General features: G+C 42.5%; 1 protein-coding gene across 1 annotated transcript; it reads left to right on the forward strand.

Annotated features, from left to right (window-relative positions):
• Window positions 1-14,617, forward strand: mmp15a (matrix metallopeptidase 15a). The gene is made up of 10 exons (XM_044016205.1): window positions 1-730; window positions 3,047-3,195; window positions 4,223-4,345; window positions 4,436-4,758; window positions 5,378-5,539; window positions 7,962-8,365; window positions 9,713-9,851; window positions 11,133-11,283; window positions 11,949-12,064; window positions 13,425-14,617. Exons 1-10 carry the CDS (start codon window positions 599-601, stop codon window positions 13,889-13,891), a joined length of 2,166 nt encoding a protein of 721 aa, XP_043872140.1. The 5' UTR covers window positions 1-598; the 3' UTR covers window positions 13,892-14,617.
• The last annotated feature ends 1,664 nt before the right edge of the window (window positions 14,618-16,281 follow it).

Below are 16,281 nucleotides of genomic sequence, written 5' to 3' on the forward strand. Positions count from 1 at the left end.
GTTGACTGTTCCCAGCAAAATGATTAGAAAAGTTGAGTGTGGCTCTCAGCTGTTTCTCTGACCGTGATCTGGTGAAAGTCAGTGTGACCTGAGCAGAGTCACAGCTCATACAGTGTTATTCAGCTCTGATGTCACTGTTCCTACACCAAGGTCAAACACTTTTTAACTTTTGAGGCTCGTTGTTTTTTTTTTTTGTTTTCGCTCAGGCGCCTCTGGAGTTTTATAGAAAGTGAGGAACACTCACTGGATTCTTTCTTTTTTCTTTTTTCTTGTGTCATTACGCTGACCAGACCAGACATTGTGGACTTGTAGAAGGACAAAGGACGCTCATATCTCTGCTGGAAGCAGCTGGAGGTTTTTATTTTTTACGCCTGAAAGGAAATCACTGAAGCGCCATGAGGCTCAAATCTGAATGGATTATTATCTCCTTGTGATTGTCTGAACACGCCTGCACCAGTGTAATCTGCTGTTTTTCCTATCTTTTATTTTTATTGATGTGCAAACTCCAGTAATGATCAGATAAGACGTAAGTTGTTTGGACAGAGAGAAAATCCCGGCACCTCTTTTTGTCTCCACGTCTGAGGAGCACGGGCTGCACATGATGAAGACTATGGCGTCTCAGCAACCATGGACACACAACATCATCATCATCATCATAACCACATTGTTGTCCTGCTCTCTGGTTGTGTGCAGCACAGTGACAGAGGAGGAGGAAACCTTCAGTGCTGAGGTGCAGTATATGAAGCTTTCATGTGTTTACAGGTGTCATAAAACAGCCACATTACCAGGAAACTCTCTTTCTTATTTCTTATTTTCTCATAGTTCTCAAACTGTGGTGCGTTTCCACCACTGGTGCACAAGCTTCCTCTGGTGGTACTTGGAGGAAAATCAGAAATGACAGTTCTCCTGTATAAATTAGGGTATGTGATCGCAGAAAATAAAACAAATAACATAAAAAGAATAAATTATTACCTTACCTGTGGCTCCATCTTCCTCTAATGTCACTACACCATTGTGTGAAGTATATGTGAGGAAGAGGAGGAGGATGAGAAAGCAAATTATCTTATTGGGAATAAATTTTGCCTCCTGTGAAAAGTCCATAGCTGACATTGCTCGTCCATATTTACACCACTGTATTTTACAAAGTCTATTTAATAGATAGCTTCGTAAATGTGAATAATTCCCTATTTCTATGCTCCGTTTAACAAAGAAATAATTAAAACTCAATCATTTTGCTTGGTGGACAAAACAAGACATTTAAGAACATCACTATCATTTCCAGGTTTGGGAAACACCGACCAAACAAGTACTCGATTCATCAAGAAAACAATCGACACATGAATCGCTTAATCGTTAGTTGCAGCTCTAGTTATAGATGAAAGGAAGTTATAATAGGGTTGAGATTATTATTATTATTATTATTATTATTAATAATGTGCTTTCATATGTAAATGTTTATACAGTATATACTGACTTCAGCTGGACTGTATGAGGAGCTTCACTTCACTTGTTCCCTGTTCTGTAGACACTTGCTCAGCACTAGCATCAGATGGGTCAAGACTTGTCATGTTATGTAGACACGGTCATGAAGAATTGTCCTCATATTGTGAATGTATGTAGTATGATTCTGTGCGTGTGCATGTGTGTGTGTTTTGCCCCCGGCCCTGTGTTTGATTTGTACTTACATGAGTATGAGACAACCTGTGGTGTTGTTTTTGCTGTGGAGGCTGTTTTAAAAGGGCACATCTTTAAACTTGACAGAGTTTTTTTTTCTTCTCCTTCTTCTCCCGGAGCCATCGTCCTGTTTACTCGGCGACGTGGCTCCACACACTTCATTTTACTTGCAAAGAAAAACATCAAAAGAAAGAGACTTTTAGTTAGAATTACACATATGCAGAGCTTAGTTTATTGACATAGGGTTTAATTACTGTCTAGAATGGTCTTAGATTTCCTCTCCTGTCCTGTCCTCTCTTCTTCTCTCCTTCTTGATACTATCAGTGTCAGTTGCAAGAAGGAAAAAAAACAAAACAAACAGGAATGTTGTAATGTTAATGGGATCCATCTGTTTTGTATCTCTTCATTCTGTTTTTCCTTTAAACTTCATCAGAAGCTGCTCGTTCCTGGAAAAACAAAGAAAATAATGCCTCCTTCTTACACATCGTATACGTCAAGGGTGTCAAACTGGCGGCCCGTGGGCCACACACGGGCCCATCACTTAATATAATGTTATTATCAAAACATGGCTGACGACCTCCTCTTATTTTAAACACAGCGTGTGTGACCGGCTGCACAGTTCTGGACGTTTTTATGATACGTTTTTGATAATAATAGGTTAATTTTGCATTATATATACAGTATTCGGGGTGGGAATCACAGGGTTTCGATACACGATACCAATAATATCACAAATACATTGATTCTGTGATAATCAACATATTGCAAGACAATCACATAGCGATTCATCACAATATCTGTCTAACTGAAGAAAACAAAACGTTAATGTGAAAAGTTAAAAGTGCAGGATTTCTGTGTTATTTATTCACAGCATAGAGAACAAAGTGCATAAAGTCTATGTATTGAACGTGGATGGAGCATCTCTTAACGTAGCTTTCTCCACCGCTATCCAGCTGTAAACTCCCTCTTCTTCAGCCAGGTAACTTCCACCCAAGTTTCTCCTCATTCATCTGAGCAGCGCCGCCACAAGGAGACATGAAGTAGTGACGCCAGACGAGTGAAGCTGGCAGAGACTGTGTACTGTGTAAATATTGATATTTGCCCTGGTGTATCAGTTATCGAGTATACATTATTCTATAGCAAAACAACCACTTTTATTTTGAAATTCTGTGAAATATCACCATGAATGTCTTTATTGCGATATCATGATGGAATACTGTGTTATAATTTTACACTTCTTGAGCAGACAAGAAGTCCATTGGCCCCCAGGTCATTTGAGTTTGACGCCCCCCCGACATACGTCCGACATCACCCGCATGTGAAACAACTAAACGCAGACCAAACTAAGTGGGAATCATTGTCTTCTCCCCAGGCTTGGCTTCGTAGGTTTGGCTACCTGTCTCAGGCGAGCAGGCAGATGTCCACCATGCAGTCGGCTCACATCCTGTCCAACGCCATCAGTGACATGCAGCGCGTCTACGGGCTGGAGGTGACTGGACACATGGACCCCGCCACTGTCGCGTAAGCAGCTCCGTGTTGTGTAGTAGTGCTGTGTTGTTTTTTTTCGCTTGATGTCTTCCTCACAAACATGTGGAGTTTTGTCTGCAGTGACCACAACATGACACCAGGGACTCTGTGGTGTGTTTTAAAGGCTTGAAGGAATTTGTTTTTCGTTTTATTTGTTTCTTTTGAAAATTAGGTTTCTCAAAATTCTGTTGTTCTAGGTTTTTTTTTTCCTCTCTCCATGTATGCCACTCCACATGGAATGATACAAGGCCACACGTTTTAGTTTGAGCCTTCTGAAGATACTGGGCAAAAAAAAAATCCCACATCACAGCAACCACACATTTGCAAGAATTATGTTCCCAGATTCACATGTTCACATCAACACTGACAAGTGGAACTGTTACAACTCTTTATAACCTTTTTTTCCACGATGATAAGATTTTATTTTTGCTTTTAAATATCATCTGCTCACTAATGAGTCTGGTCAGACTATTGCATCATATCCTTATATTCACATTGTGACCTTGATTGAATCTAATAGTCCATTGTTTTCATACTGTAAACTGTATATGGTTGAAGGAGATGTCACATGTTTTTTTTTATTGCCATGAGTGAACATAAGAAGTGTGATACCACTCATTTGATACTATAAATAGCTGCTGGTCAGTCTAGCTCTGCGTGACAACTCGAAGTGGAGTACACCAGATGACAGAACTTTTAAAACCTCAGTGATCAACATGCAAGATAAGCAGCTGCGGGTTGTAGTGTCATAATTCAGTGTATGAGCTTTGTCTGCTCTGAGGTTATTAATTCAATTTATGGAAATCAAAAGCTTGGGAACCACTGGTGTAGGTGTAGTGCTACAGATGCCTGATTTCCTCCTATATTTTTTTATACAACTTAATTAATTGATGCCTGTCAGGACCTGAAGAGGATTTCAGCAATTAGAAACCAATTGATTTCAAGATGAATCATGTAAAATATACTGGAAAAAAATCTGTGTTGTTTGTGAGTTTGTGTTTTTGTGTGTTCGCCTGTGTAGAGCCATGCGTCGGCCACGCTGTGGTCTCCCCGACAGAAAACCGGAGGAGCCTGGTAAAGGTGCAAGAAGGAAACGCTACACACTCACTGGGCAGCAGTGGGACAAAGACCACATCACCTACAGGTTAAATAGTAGTGGAATAAACGTGTCGTAGTAAAGTAAAGCAAGTAAAGCAAAATAACTTATCTGTGTTTTTCTTTCCTGTGGCTTCAGTATCATGAACCAGATCGTCCCGTCATCGCTGGGAGAGGAGCACATGTACAGAGCAATCCGTAAGGCCTTTGATGTGTGGGGACGGGTCACCCCGCTCACCTTTGAGGAGCGGCCTGTGGAAAACAACATGCACTCCAACAGCAGCCAAGCGGAGCTCGCCGACATCCTGCTGTTGTTTGCCTCTGGCTTCCATGGGGATATGTCCTTGTTTGATGGCGAGGGGGGGTCATTGGCTCACGCCTACTATCCAGGACCGGGAATTGGTGGCGATACACATTTTGATGCTGATGAACCCTGGACGCTTGACAACCATAATCCTAAAGGTCAGCGTTTGTTGAATTATGTGGGATCTGAACTCGAATCGGTTTCTGGTGCAGGAATGACATAACCAGAGGGAATTTGATACCATTGATTCCCAATTAATAATATGTAAACCTCTAATTATCTTTGTCGTTTAATTTAATCCCTTAGTTGTATTGTTCTCTGAGTCGTTATCGCTGTAGTGTCATCATGATTTGCAAAATTGTGGAACAGCTCAGCTCACACTGAGTGTTTCAGCAAAATTGTACAGTTAATTATTATTATTACTTTATTTATTTAACCTTAATTTTACCGCGCAAATGAATTCTTATTTATGATTAGCCTGGTAAGTGCCAGGAAATACTTACTTAAGTGTAAGGGAAGAGGTGTGAAAACAAAAGATGCAAACATCCAACACATTAAAGCAGTAGCTCACATGTAATTGAAGTCTTTAGAAATGTCAAACTGTGTCAAACGTGTACAATGAACAATAGAGTATGAGTTATTTTATTTACATGGTAAATATTTGAATGCAACTTTATGTTAATAAATATCATATTGAGTATCACGTTGTCTTGGTTTAAATTGGATATTTCCAACACATAATCCCATATTTCACCCGTGTCATTGTCTGTGTTGCAGGTATAGATCTGTTCCTGGTTGCCGTCCATGAGCTTGGTCATGCTCTGGGTCTGGAGCACTCAGATAACCCCAGTGCAGTAATGGCTCCTTTTTACCAGTGGGTCGACACAAACAACTTTACACTGCACAAGGATGACGTCAAAGGAATACAGTACATATATGGTGAGATTCTGATGCACCTCTTTGTCTGCAGTGTCAACATCATTGAAAGCTGCTCTTGACAAAATCTGGATGTCATAAACTTATCACATGGTAATATTTTCACATTGGTCATTTTCTAAATTAATCTAATACTCAGTTTTAATGATTTTCTTTGTTGTCTGGAGCAAAGAAATCAGAAAATATTCACATTTAAGACGCTGAAAAATCTTAGAAAGTATTAATTACTGGAAAAAAACTCAAGCATAATGAATTGTTGCAGCCCAAGACTGGATAGCTAACTAATTTTAGATAATCCATTGTCATTATTTGTACTAGCAAAAGACCTCTATATGTTTCAAAGCTCAGGTTTTGGCTAGGCTAGCAGTTTTGGAATGTTTTGCAAACCACTTGCTAGCAGCTGTGGTGAAATCATTCCTGACCCAATTTTCATGTCAAGGCCTTGTGGCATTAATTCACACTTTATTAGTCATGATTAATGCTAGCAGAATACCTTGATATGTTTCAAAGCTCAGGTTTAGGCTAGGCTAGCAGTTTTGCTAAGTATTGGCTATACTTGTGTGATACAAAAAGCTAACCACCTGCTAGCAGCTGTGGTGAAATCATTCCTGACCCAATTTTCAGGTCAAGGCCTTGTGGCACTAATTCACACTTTATTAGTCATTATTTATGCTCGTAAAAGACCATTTTTAAAACTGTGAACAAAGCAGTTTTGGCTATGCTTGTATGATACCAAACGCTAACCCATTTACGAGCAGCTGTGCTGTATAAACAACCTGTATCCGCGTGACAGGTCAAGGCCTGTAACTAAAACGTACTGTGATTATGGTCACATCCTTTAATTTCCTCGGTTTTTACTAAACAACTGATGTCTTTTCAACTCGTTTTAAAAGAATCCTCTTAGAGGATTTTTATCATCTTCCAGCCGCTGTGGGGACAGAAATAGTCTGACGGTGTCTTGCCTGAGGACAGTGAACAGGGGACAGATGGAAAGTTTTTTTGATGTTTAAGATCACTGGGAGGATGCAGAAATGCAGTACGACAGCTCTGGTTCAAGGTTCTATCACAGAGTTGTACGACATCTGGAGCCTCATCAGAGGAAGACAGGAAGCCAGAAGCTGTGAGGAGATATAGTGGACCTCACTCGACACAGCATGTCAGGCATGCCATTATGATGTTATCATGCGTTTGCTGAGTGAATGGATGGCATTGTTAATAGACAGATAAGAGCTTTGTGTGTGTGTAACAGTGTGTGGGTGTTTTCCTACAGTCACCCTCTTATTAGAGCTGTAATTACAGCTCAAACAGATGTGAATTTATCACCTACATTGTTTACACTGTGTTTTTTTTTTTTTTTTGCTCCAGACAAAAACATTCAGACATTTTCAGTGAGGAGAATCATTTCCATTTTTAAACATATTTATTTACTGTTCATTGTTTTGTCTTGGTTACGTCTGTGGTGCCACATAACAGAAGAAAAAAATCTGATTCACTTTAAGAATGTGGTATATGGTTTAGTTTAAGAAAACCCCAATTCCCCACACACCCACACAATCCTGGCCCTATTGATATGTCTCCACCCAAGGTCTGCATCAGAGGGAAGTTCTGGCAAAGCAGTTTTCTGCTGTAAATGCTGTCAGGTAAATATTTGCAGTGAAATTATACAGTAGTTCCCTTTTATTAAACGGATCAACTATAAATGATGGTGTAGAGGAAAGAGCTGATTTCTACTTAGGATCTGAAGGCTAGCACAGTGTAAACTTTGTGGGTGAATAATAAACATTTGTGCTCTCTTGTAGAGGTATTTATGTAACAGCAGCGTCACCATTTTGCCAGTTTCTGATCATCAGATACTGTTCTATCTTTCACCATTTGAATTAAGGGTCAACATGTGTCTGAACAGCAGCTGAAGCTTCTATAGAACCTTTGATTTCTTAACAGGAACAATATCGGGAGAAGGGCTGGTTAAAATGCTGCAGATAACAAGTTTCTCCACATATCCATGTCTCTGTCTAGCAGCACTGCAGCCTTGATTTATTCGTACTAGATATATTTTTGGTTCAGAGTAAGTCAGTGCATCTGTGAGGCCATCAGCTGTCTGTCGATGTTACATAACTCTGGCTGTTTTCCTCTCTTAGCAACCAGCACGGCTCCTCTTTGTAGAGAGCAGCACAGGCACAATCAGTCAAGTGAGCTTATAGCCGCTGCACAAAATGGAAAAATACTTTCTCTTTGTGTGAGAGGGAGATGGAGAGGGCACTGTGAGGAGAATATGAAAGAGCAGGAATAAAAGAAATGCCACAGAGACACATTGAAGGGGTTTATTTAATCTCGGCTGGAGCTTTCCCTTTGGCCTCTGTAGCTGTGATTTCAAGTCTTTAATTTTCTTATTTTAAACACAAACATTCCATGTTTTCCTTCCAAGGTCCTCCTCTCGGCGCTGACGCTCCACCCACTACTCCTCACACTCCTGATGACTCTCCCACCTCTTCTTCACCTCGTGAAGATGACATTACTTACGCTTCCCCCACTGACCCCAAACCTGAGGCACCCAACCCAACACCAGCCCGTCCAGAGCTGACCCCCAACCCTACCACAACTTTGGCTCCCCCCACTTCCACTACCACTGTCTCAGTGCGTGAGCCCGAACCTGTCACCCCGCGGGTTAGAAAAGACATCCCTCCTGCTCCACCTCCTCATCCTCCTCGGCCCCCTCATCCTCCTCCTCCTCCACGTCCTCCCAAAGTGCCGGACAACCAGGCCCCTGACATCTGTGATGGGGACTTTGACACGGTGACCATGCTGAGAGGGGAGATGTTTGTTTTCAAGGTGAGAATGACAAAACAATGACAGGGTTTGCATTGGATTGGGTGGTTAAAACAGACTTGACTGACTTGTTGAACTCTTACAAGTTGCCCTCCCATATTAAGCTGTGTCAGCACATTCAGTCACTGAATTAGAAGGAATTGGTCCTGGAAAGTCCTTGAATTTGAATTTGGTGTCAACCAAGGTGTGGGCATCCCTGTTAAAAGTTGCACCCACATGTTGTTGATTAGTACCTTGGTTCCTGGAATTTTTTTTTTTTTACAACCCTAACACCTAACGTTTACAATCTGTGAACTCACACGACCCAGCTTTGAGTCACAACAACAAGAAGTTGCGCAAGGGAAATTTCTTTTTTATGTTTGATGAAAGATGGCAAAACATCCATCCATCCATCCATCCTAGGAACAGAAAGGATAGATTTCTGGTTTAGAAATGTGCTGTGTTTTGACATTTGGTTTGGTGGAGAACATCTGGGAAGACATATGTGCAGTTTTTATTTTGAGTATTTGCAGTGTTTGGTAGAACATCTGTACAGTGTCTGCAGCCTGGTATGTGGACTGTTGCTGGTGGCTGATTGTACATGTATATATAAGCTCGAGGCACATGTTCGTACACTCCGAGTCTGGTTCAGTCAGAGATTTCTTCCCGTTTCGTCCAGATTTTTCTCTCCACCGTTGCCAAGTGCTTGCTCATTGTGTTCCCGGGTCGGGTTTCTTCTGGCCTTAAGATAATGAATGGTTATGAATCAGCACTATACAAATAAAACTGCATTGATTTCAATTGAATAAGCTAAAAAACTGTCTTGTATGTGTGGTGTCATACTGTGGTAACAGTATGTGTGGTGGGGCACCATTCATGGATGCCCAGCACAAATGTATCCCAATGGGCTCATTGTATTCTATTCTATTCTATTCTATTCTGCTTTGCCTTTGAGGTTCTCAGGGGAAGCTAGAACCAACTCCAGCTGACACAGGGTCCCTGGATATGTCGCCATTTCATTGCAAGGGTGTTAGAGGAATTGTACACTCAATCTGCCACTTTATTAGGTACACAGAACACCTAATAAAGGTGCCGCTGTAGCCTGTGTGCTTCAAGCTTCAATGTGTCATGCATGAGTGATTTCCTTTGCTGTAACAGGTGGTAAGTTGAGTCATTTCAAACCAGTCTGGCCGTTCTTTTCTGACCTGTAGCATCAACAAGGCATTTTAATTAAATTTTTGAAATACTCAGACCAGCCAGTTTGGCACCAACAAATGTCAGAGTTTCTGACATTTGATTGGCTGATTAGATATTTATCTATATAGTAGCTTTTAAGTTTAAACATCGTCTATTTTTTGCCTGCTTTTCCAGGGTCGTTGGTTCTGGCGCGTCCGCAGAAACCGAGTTTTGGACAACTACCCGATGCCCATATCTGTCTTCTGGAACGGTCTGCCAAACGACATCGACGCTGCCTATGAACGCCACGACGGCAAATTTGTCTTCTTTAAAGGTACGTCAGAGCTGTGTAGTGACGATAAAACTACAACATCACGGCCTCCACGCTGACTTCTTAAGTAAAGCCCTTCTCATGGAGTGCGGTGAGCATATTTTGGTTTAGCGCCTTTGACTACAGGCACGACAGAGGGTCATTTTCACAGCTGCTTTTCCTTGTGCGAATCTGAGGCCATCATGGAGTGGTTAAAGTGTGTGTGTGCCCCATTACCACAAAATGGAGAGAGAAACACACATTTACTCTTTGATTTGAATTGTTCAGAGTGGAAGGAATCAGTGCAAACTCAGCATTTCGGGTTTTTCCTCCACACACAGTTATGATTCATGAGGAGACGGTCGTAATTAAACACAGCTATAACTTTGTAGCTGGCACACACACACACACACACACAAACTACATGAATGATTCACTGTTTTAACAGTCTGACAATATTGCAGTAGAAAAAGATGAGGTATTAGGTTTGTGTGCATGTGTATGCGACTGCCTCACGTCATTGGTTGTGTTGAATGAGGTCTGTGCAGTATGGCCGCTGCAGCTGGCCCCAGCACGACTCCTAGTCCAGCTGAGGCCTCAGAGGAGAGATGGAGGATTGCATCAGCCTTCTGTGCACTCCACTCGCTGCTCCACATCTGAACAGCTGCACAGCTTTCACTTTTACAACGAGGGCAGATGGCGATTTGTCACGCATTTTGCAGGCTTCTCTGTGCGATCGATCCCAGCTTCACTCCCATGAACATCATTATTGCTGCGTTTGTTTTTTCCATCAAATTCTTGGGAGCTTTGACAACAGCTGCTTAAGCTAAGGAGACTTGAATTGTGAATGCATCAAAACCTGCAGAAATGTTCTATGAAGCAGTAATTTAGCAGTAAAAGTCCCATGAGCTTAGCAACTGTTGCTAATTGCATTTTGTTGCAATGCTGCAGGACCTTGGCAATAGATGTGGAAAGTGGCTCTAAAGGTTAGGGTTAGGGGAGGAACTGGCTTCCACATATGGAAAATCTGTGTTATGCCAACCACTTGTACCCTGTCCATCCTGTCCACATTTCTACTCGAAGTGAGTTAACCCCATGACAAATGGCATATGCCAGACCATTGCTTTTTCTCCATATGCCCATGATTGTTTTGGCCCTGTGTGTTCCTTCTTTGTTTCTGTTTCTCTCCGCTTGTTTGACTCTCTCTCATGTTTCCATTCTCTGAGCCAGGTAAACAGCACTACTATACTGTATGTACCATTGTGTCTTTACAGAAATATTTAGTTTTACACTTTGTCCCTGCAGATGATAAATACTGGGTGTTCAGGGAGGCTGATGTGCTGCCAGGATACCCACAGCCCATATATGAGTACGGACGAGGAGTTCCTTCACAAGGGATTGACACGGCCATCTGGTGGGAGCCCAATGGACACACGTACTTCTTTGCAGGAGACAGGTATGTCAGATTGCCGATACATTTCCAGTGCTAATGTCACGGAAATACCAGGATTCTTGGTTTGGAAACTCAAGCTTCTCAATCACTTTATTCCAGTACATCCAGAAAATAGAGGGAGTCATTTATGGGAAATAATTGCAATGCCCAAACCCTATCACAAGTGGGGTTCAGCAGGTTACCCTCGCCTCTCTGTGAAAGGTAAACACACACAGATCCACGCAGTGTGGCGCACGTGCAGCCCCGGACATCTGAGGGCATCACAGACCTGTTATTGCTCAATCTTGTGTGGCTCAATTCCACTTGTCCCTCTAAAAGGTTGGACACCGACCGCACGGTGGCAACGTAACGTATTTAGCCTCACTCCATCACCCACAGAATCGAGGAGGAGCTATCAGTCTGTCAATCCTTTTCGTTTCACAAAGTTTCAGGGAAACAAATCATGTCAAATATTTAGAGGGACCTATCCCCCTCCACTTAACGACAATAGCACCACCCTGTTTCTCTTAAACCTGGAGTGAAACCCTCATAAATGTTACTGCTAACACCTGTGTTTGTCCTGCTATTTCACGTCGACAGATATCTGCTGTGAAAAAGGCCTGTTACACTTAATAAAATGTATTTTTCTGACCTTTTGTGAACCTTCTCTATTGCACGTCTGTGTGCAGGTACTGGCGATTCAACGAGGAGACCCGCATTACAGACGGTGACTTCCCCAAACCAATCAGCAGATGGGGCAGGATCCCTCCCTCGCCCAAAGGAGCCTTCCTCAGTGATGATGGAGGTAAAATAATGACTTAAAATGAGGCTGAAATGAAACAACAAACACCAAAAGCAGGAGTGAGTGGAGGTGGAGTGAGAGACAGAGTACGAGGTTAGAGGGGGTGAAATGAGGTGTGTGGAAGACGGGGAGGGAAAAATAATTACATTTGGGTCTGGTTAGGCTGGAGCAAGCAGAGCAGAGAGGAGAGTGAGAGGATGAGAGACAGAGAGAAAAGAGGAATGAGAGCTCTGGTTTGAGGGTTGGCCCGTTCTTCCTGTGGAAATTAGATTTGCGGGAAAGCTGCTCTGAATGCATTCTCCTAACATTCAGATCTTATCTCCACCCACACCGCTAATAATGTCACTGCAGTCACCACACAGCCACATTTACACCCAGAACACATTCTGTGTGGTTCAATTGTACATGTCATTTACAAAGTTTAGTCTACTGATAAGCACAGGATATCAGTTTATGGCTTTAAAAAAAAAAAAAATAAATAAATAAATATTGATATGCACACATTTAATTTATAATTTGTTGTTAAACTTCTGAATCAGCTGCATCGGACCAAAATGTGGGAAAGTTGCGGCGAGTGCAAACACTAGGCCGCTCCCCAAAGATGCATTCCTGAGTCTGCTTTTTGTTTACACAAAAGATGAACTTAGTTTTACCTTGTCAAGAAGACAAACAGTAAAGTGAAGCAGGCAGTTCAAATCAGTGCAAATCTGTCATGGGACTCAACCAGGTCCAGTTCTAGACGGCTTAACTGCCAGACTTCAAATCCTGTTACCGGAGCACATTAGGACTGCAAGCTATCATTTTATGCATTTAAAACTGAAGTCATGTCATCTAATAATGCTTTTTGGGGAATGTAGCAGGATGCTTTGGTGGAACATTTGGAGCATTTGGTCCCGTGTCGCTGCCAAGAGACGGGCCTGGCTTCAAAAGCTTTGCTGAAAAAGAGTTGATCAAATTACAAAAGGATTAATAGAATCCCACTTTCAGCTGAACCGGAAATTATTCAGCCTTTGATGTGTGGTTTTTTTTCCACTTAAACCTAAAAATACTTTCTGTGAAATCAGTCTTTCACAGAACAAATTTTAAGAAACAGTTCAGTTCTGTTTCTCTAACACACGTTGACATGATGGCAACGTGGCAAACTCGTTGGCAAACTCTGCTGTTTGTTCTTCCTGACGTTCATGTAGAATTTTAGGAACTTGACCTCCATCCCAGCATCCACCTGTGGGCTCTTTAACCTGCAGTAGAAGGGGGGAGGTATTATCTGCTCTGCTCACTCCATGAGCTCCAGCTCTATATGATTCCTCCCGTCAAAGTTAGGTTCTATAACCTGACTGAAATCTCTTGTCTTTCTCTGATGCAGCTTACACATATTTCTACAAAGGCAGTAACTACTGGAGGTTTGACAACCACAGGACGGAGGCAGACAAAGGCTTCCCTCGCTCCATCCTGAAGGACTTCATGGGCTGCAGAGGAGCTCCAGACCCTCAGCCCGATGCTGACACCGAGCAGGAGCCAAAGGAAAAACCGGTGAACCCGTCAGATCGAGATGAAGACAAGCACAGGGAACCAGACAAAGGCAAAGACCCAGTGGAGGACCCAACCTCTAAACCTGACGACGCAGACGAAGAGGAGGACGAAGAGGTGAACGTGGTCGTCACAATGGCCGACAATGAGTCAAAAGTCATGACCCTGGTCATGGTGACTGTCCCGCTGGTGCTCATCTTATGCATCCTCGTCCTCATCTACGCCATCCTCAGGACTCTGCAGAACAAGGAGCCGCCGAGGGCCTTGGTGCACTGCAAGCGTTCGATGCAGGAATGGGTGTGACGCGCACAAACGGAAGCGGCAGAACGGGTATCGATCGTGTGTCTGGTGCAGAGGTCGGCATCGAATTTTTACTTGGAAAAGAAGCTTCGACACGGTTCTTAAAGTCTGAGAAAGCTGAGGATGAGTCTCGGTCAACTTGTGCCGCTCATGTGAAATTGTGGTAAATTTAGTGCCTGTGGAGCTGCAGCGTATATTTCCTTCTAATGGCCGTGAATGTTTGTTCTTGTGCCTTTTTGTATTCTGTGCCTTCCAGATGCGTGAAAACATTAATCTTTAAAAGTCATGCCTTAAGAAAAAAAAAAAATCACACTCAAGGAATCACGGTTAAACCCTGAGCCACTAATCGTACAAAGGAGGAACATGTTTCCAGTAGAAATGATGTAGAAAAAGTTGATAATGCACATACATTAACCAGTAACACACACACATGCACACACACTGTACATACAAACAAACATGAGTGCTTACAGCTTTTTTAAAAACAAATATGCGTCTTTCCTTTCATACGTTTGACTTTGGTGCTTTAACCAGTTCTGACATTATTTTTCTGTCTAGAAGAGATATTTTTTGCACTTTTGATCCTGTTTTTGTTTTGCTGAGTTTGCTTCACTGCAGATGTGCGTATGTGTGTGTGTGTGTGTGCGCGTGCGTGTGTGTGCCTGTTGGTACAAAGCAGATCTTGCTTTGTTTATTAAACACACACACACACACACACACACACAGACACAGACACAAGCAGGACAAGCTAGTACTCTAACCAGCACAGGAATGTCTGACAGCTGTGTGAGTCCATGACTGCCCGTCTCCCACTGAGCCCATTATATCTGCCCACACACACACACACACACGTTTGTGCAGATATTCTTCTTAGGACACTGCAGTGAGCATTATCTCTAACCTTAACCATAAGTTAATGCCTAACCCTAATCTTAACCAAACCACAATTCAAATGTTTTCCCTAAACTTAACCAGAGTTCCTTAGAAATGATATTCTGCCTCATTAGGAACAGGTTTTTGGTCTCCATGAGGACTACTGCTGGTCGTGGCAAAGGTTAGCGTTTATGTTAGTAAAGAGGTAACAATTACAAGTACACACACACACATACTTGTACAGCATTCTTCTGAGTGTGGACACTCCCTAGCCCCTCACCCTAACATCACAGCTAAATGTCGAACCCCTAATTTTCTAACTCTTAACCTCTTAACCTTTGAAAAAGCCCTTTAAAGTTGAGAGGACCAGCAAAAACTGTTCTCGCAAAGATTAGATTGAATCCTAACAGCCTAATATAAATATGTACTCTCACACACACACATACAGCTGTTCTTGTCCTTTTACACTCACCTTAACTTTAACCCTAACCTTAATTTCTTACCTCTCACTGTAACCAGAGCCTCAGAGATACTAGTCAGTGTTTGTAACAGACAAGGTCTAAGGTGAAAGATGTATTTAGGACATAATGCTTTCCCCAACCTAAACCCAAATCTAACTTTAAAACCAGGTCTAAACCCCAGAAAAAAACCCTTTTACAGATGTTGAGGACCAGCCAACATGTCCTCACTTTCCTAAAATGTCCTCACTCCCCTATGGTTTATAGAAATTTATACGACACACGCAAGAAACTTTACTCGTTTTGCATGCATGTCTTCACACACACACACACACACACACACACACACACACTTTGCCAGACAAAGGCACATAGAGTTTTTGCGCACAGACACACGGGCTCCGGCCTCTCCTCCTCCTCCTCCTCCTCCTCCACCACAGCCACAATGACTGTTCAGACTGCACCATTAAAAAAGCACAATCCCACCGGAGACATATTGATATACGACCGGTGCCGAGGCTGGGGTGAAATACAAGAGGAGGGCAGTTTAATCATGTATACAAGCAGAAGTGAAAAAGTATTTGCGGTCCATAGCAAGTCTGTCCATCTCAACCTGTGAAGAGTGAAAACACATCAGCAGTGTTGTCTCTTATTTTTGTTTGATTCTTTATTTTCACGCTAAAGCTAAAAGGAGTCAAAGCCGTATAAGTGTATAAGAATAAGAAGCCTACAGATGAGACAAGAATGGGCCAGGGTCTGGTTTCCATTAAACCCACATGTTGCTGATTTAGTAGTGTCAGGCGCATGAGGGGAGGAGGAGGAGGAGGAGGAGGGAGCCGAGTTGGGAAAAATGCACACAAAAAAAGGAGGAGGAGGAGGGTTTATAAAAAATGGTGGTGCAGAGTTTTGGAGAAAATAAGAAAGAAGGAGATGAGGTGGTAAAGGAAGGGACTGGGGGAGGCAGAGATGAAGGAAGAGAGAGAGAGGGAGGGGAGGGCTCTGCCTGCATTTCCTTTCTGAGGGAAGAGGGGAGGTTGGAATGATTTCGGGGAGGGGCAGCGC

The sequence above is a fragment of the Solea senegalensis genome, unplaced genomic scaffold (genome assembly GCF_019176455.1).
Source record: "Solea senegalensis isolate Sse05_10M unplaced genomic scaffold, IFAPA_SoseM_1 scf7180000014299, whole genome shotgun sequence".
NCBI lineage: Eukaryota > Metazoa > Chordata > Actinopteri > Pleuronectiformes > Soleidae > Solea > Solea senegalensis.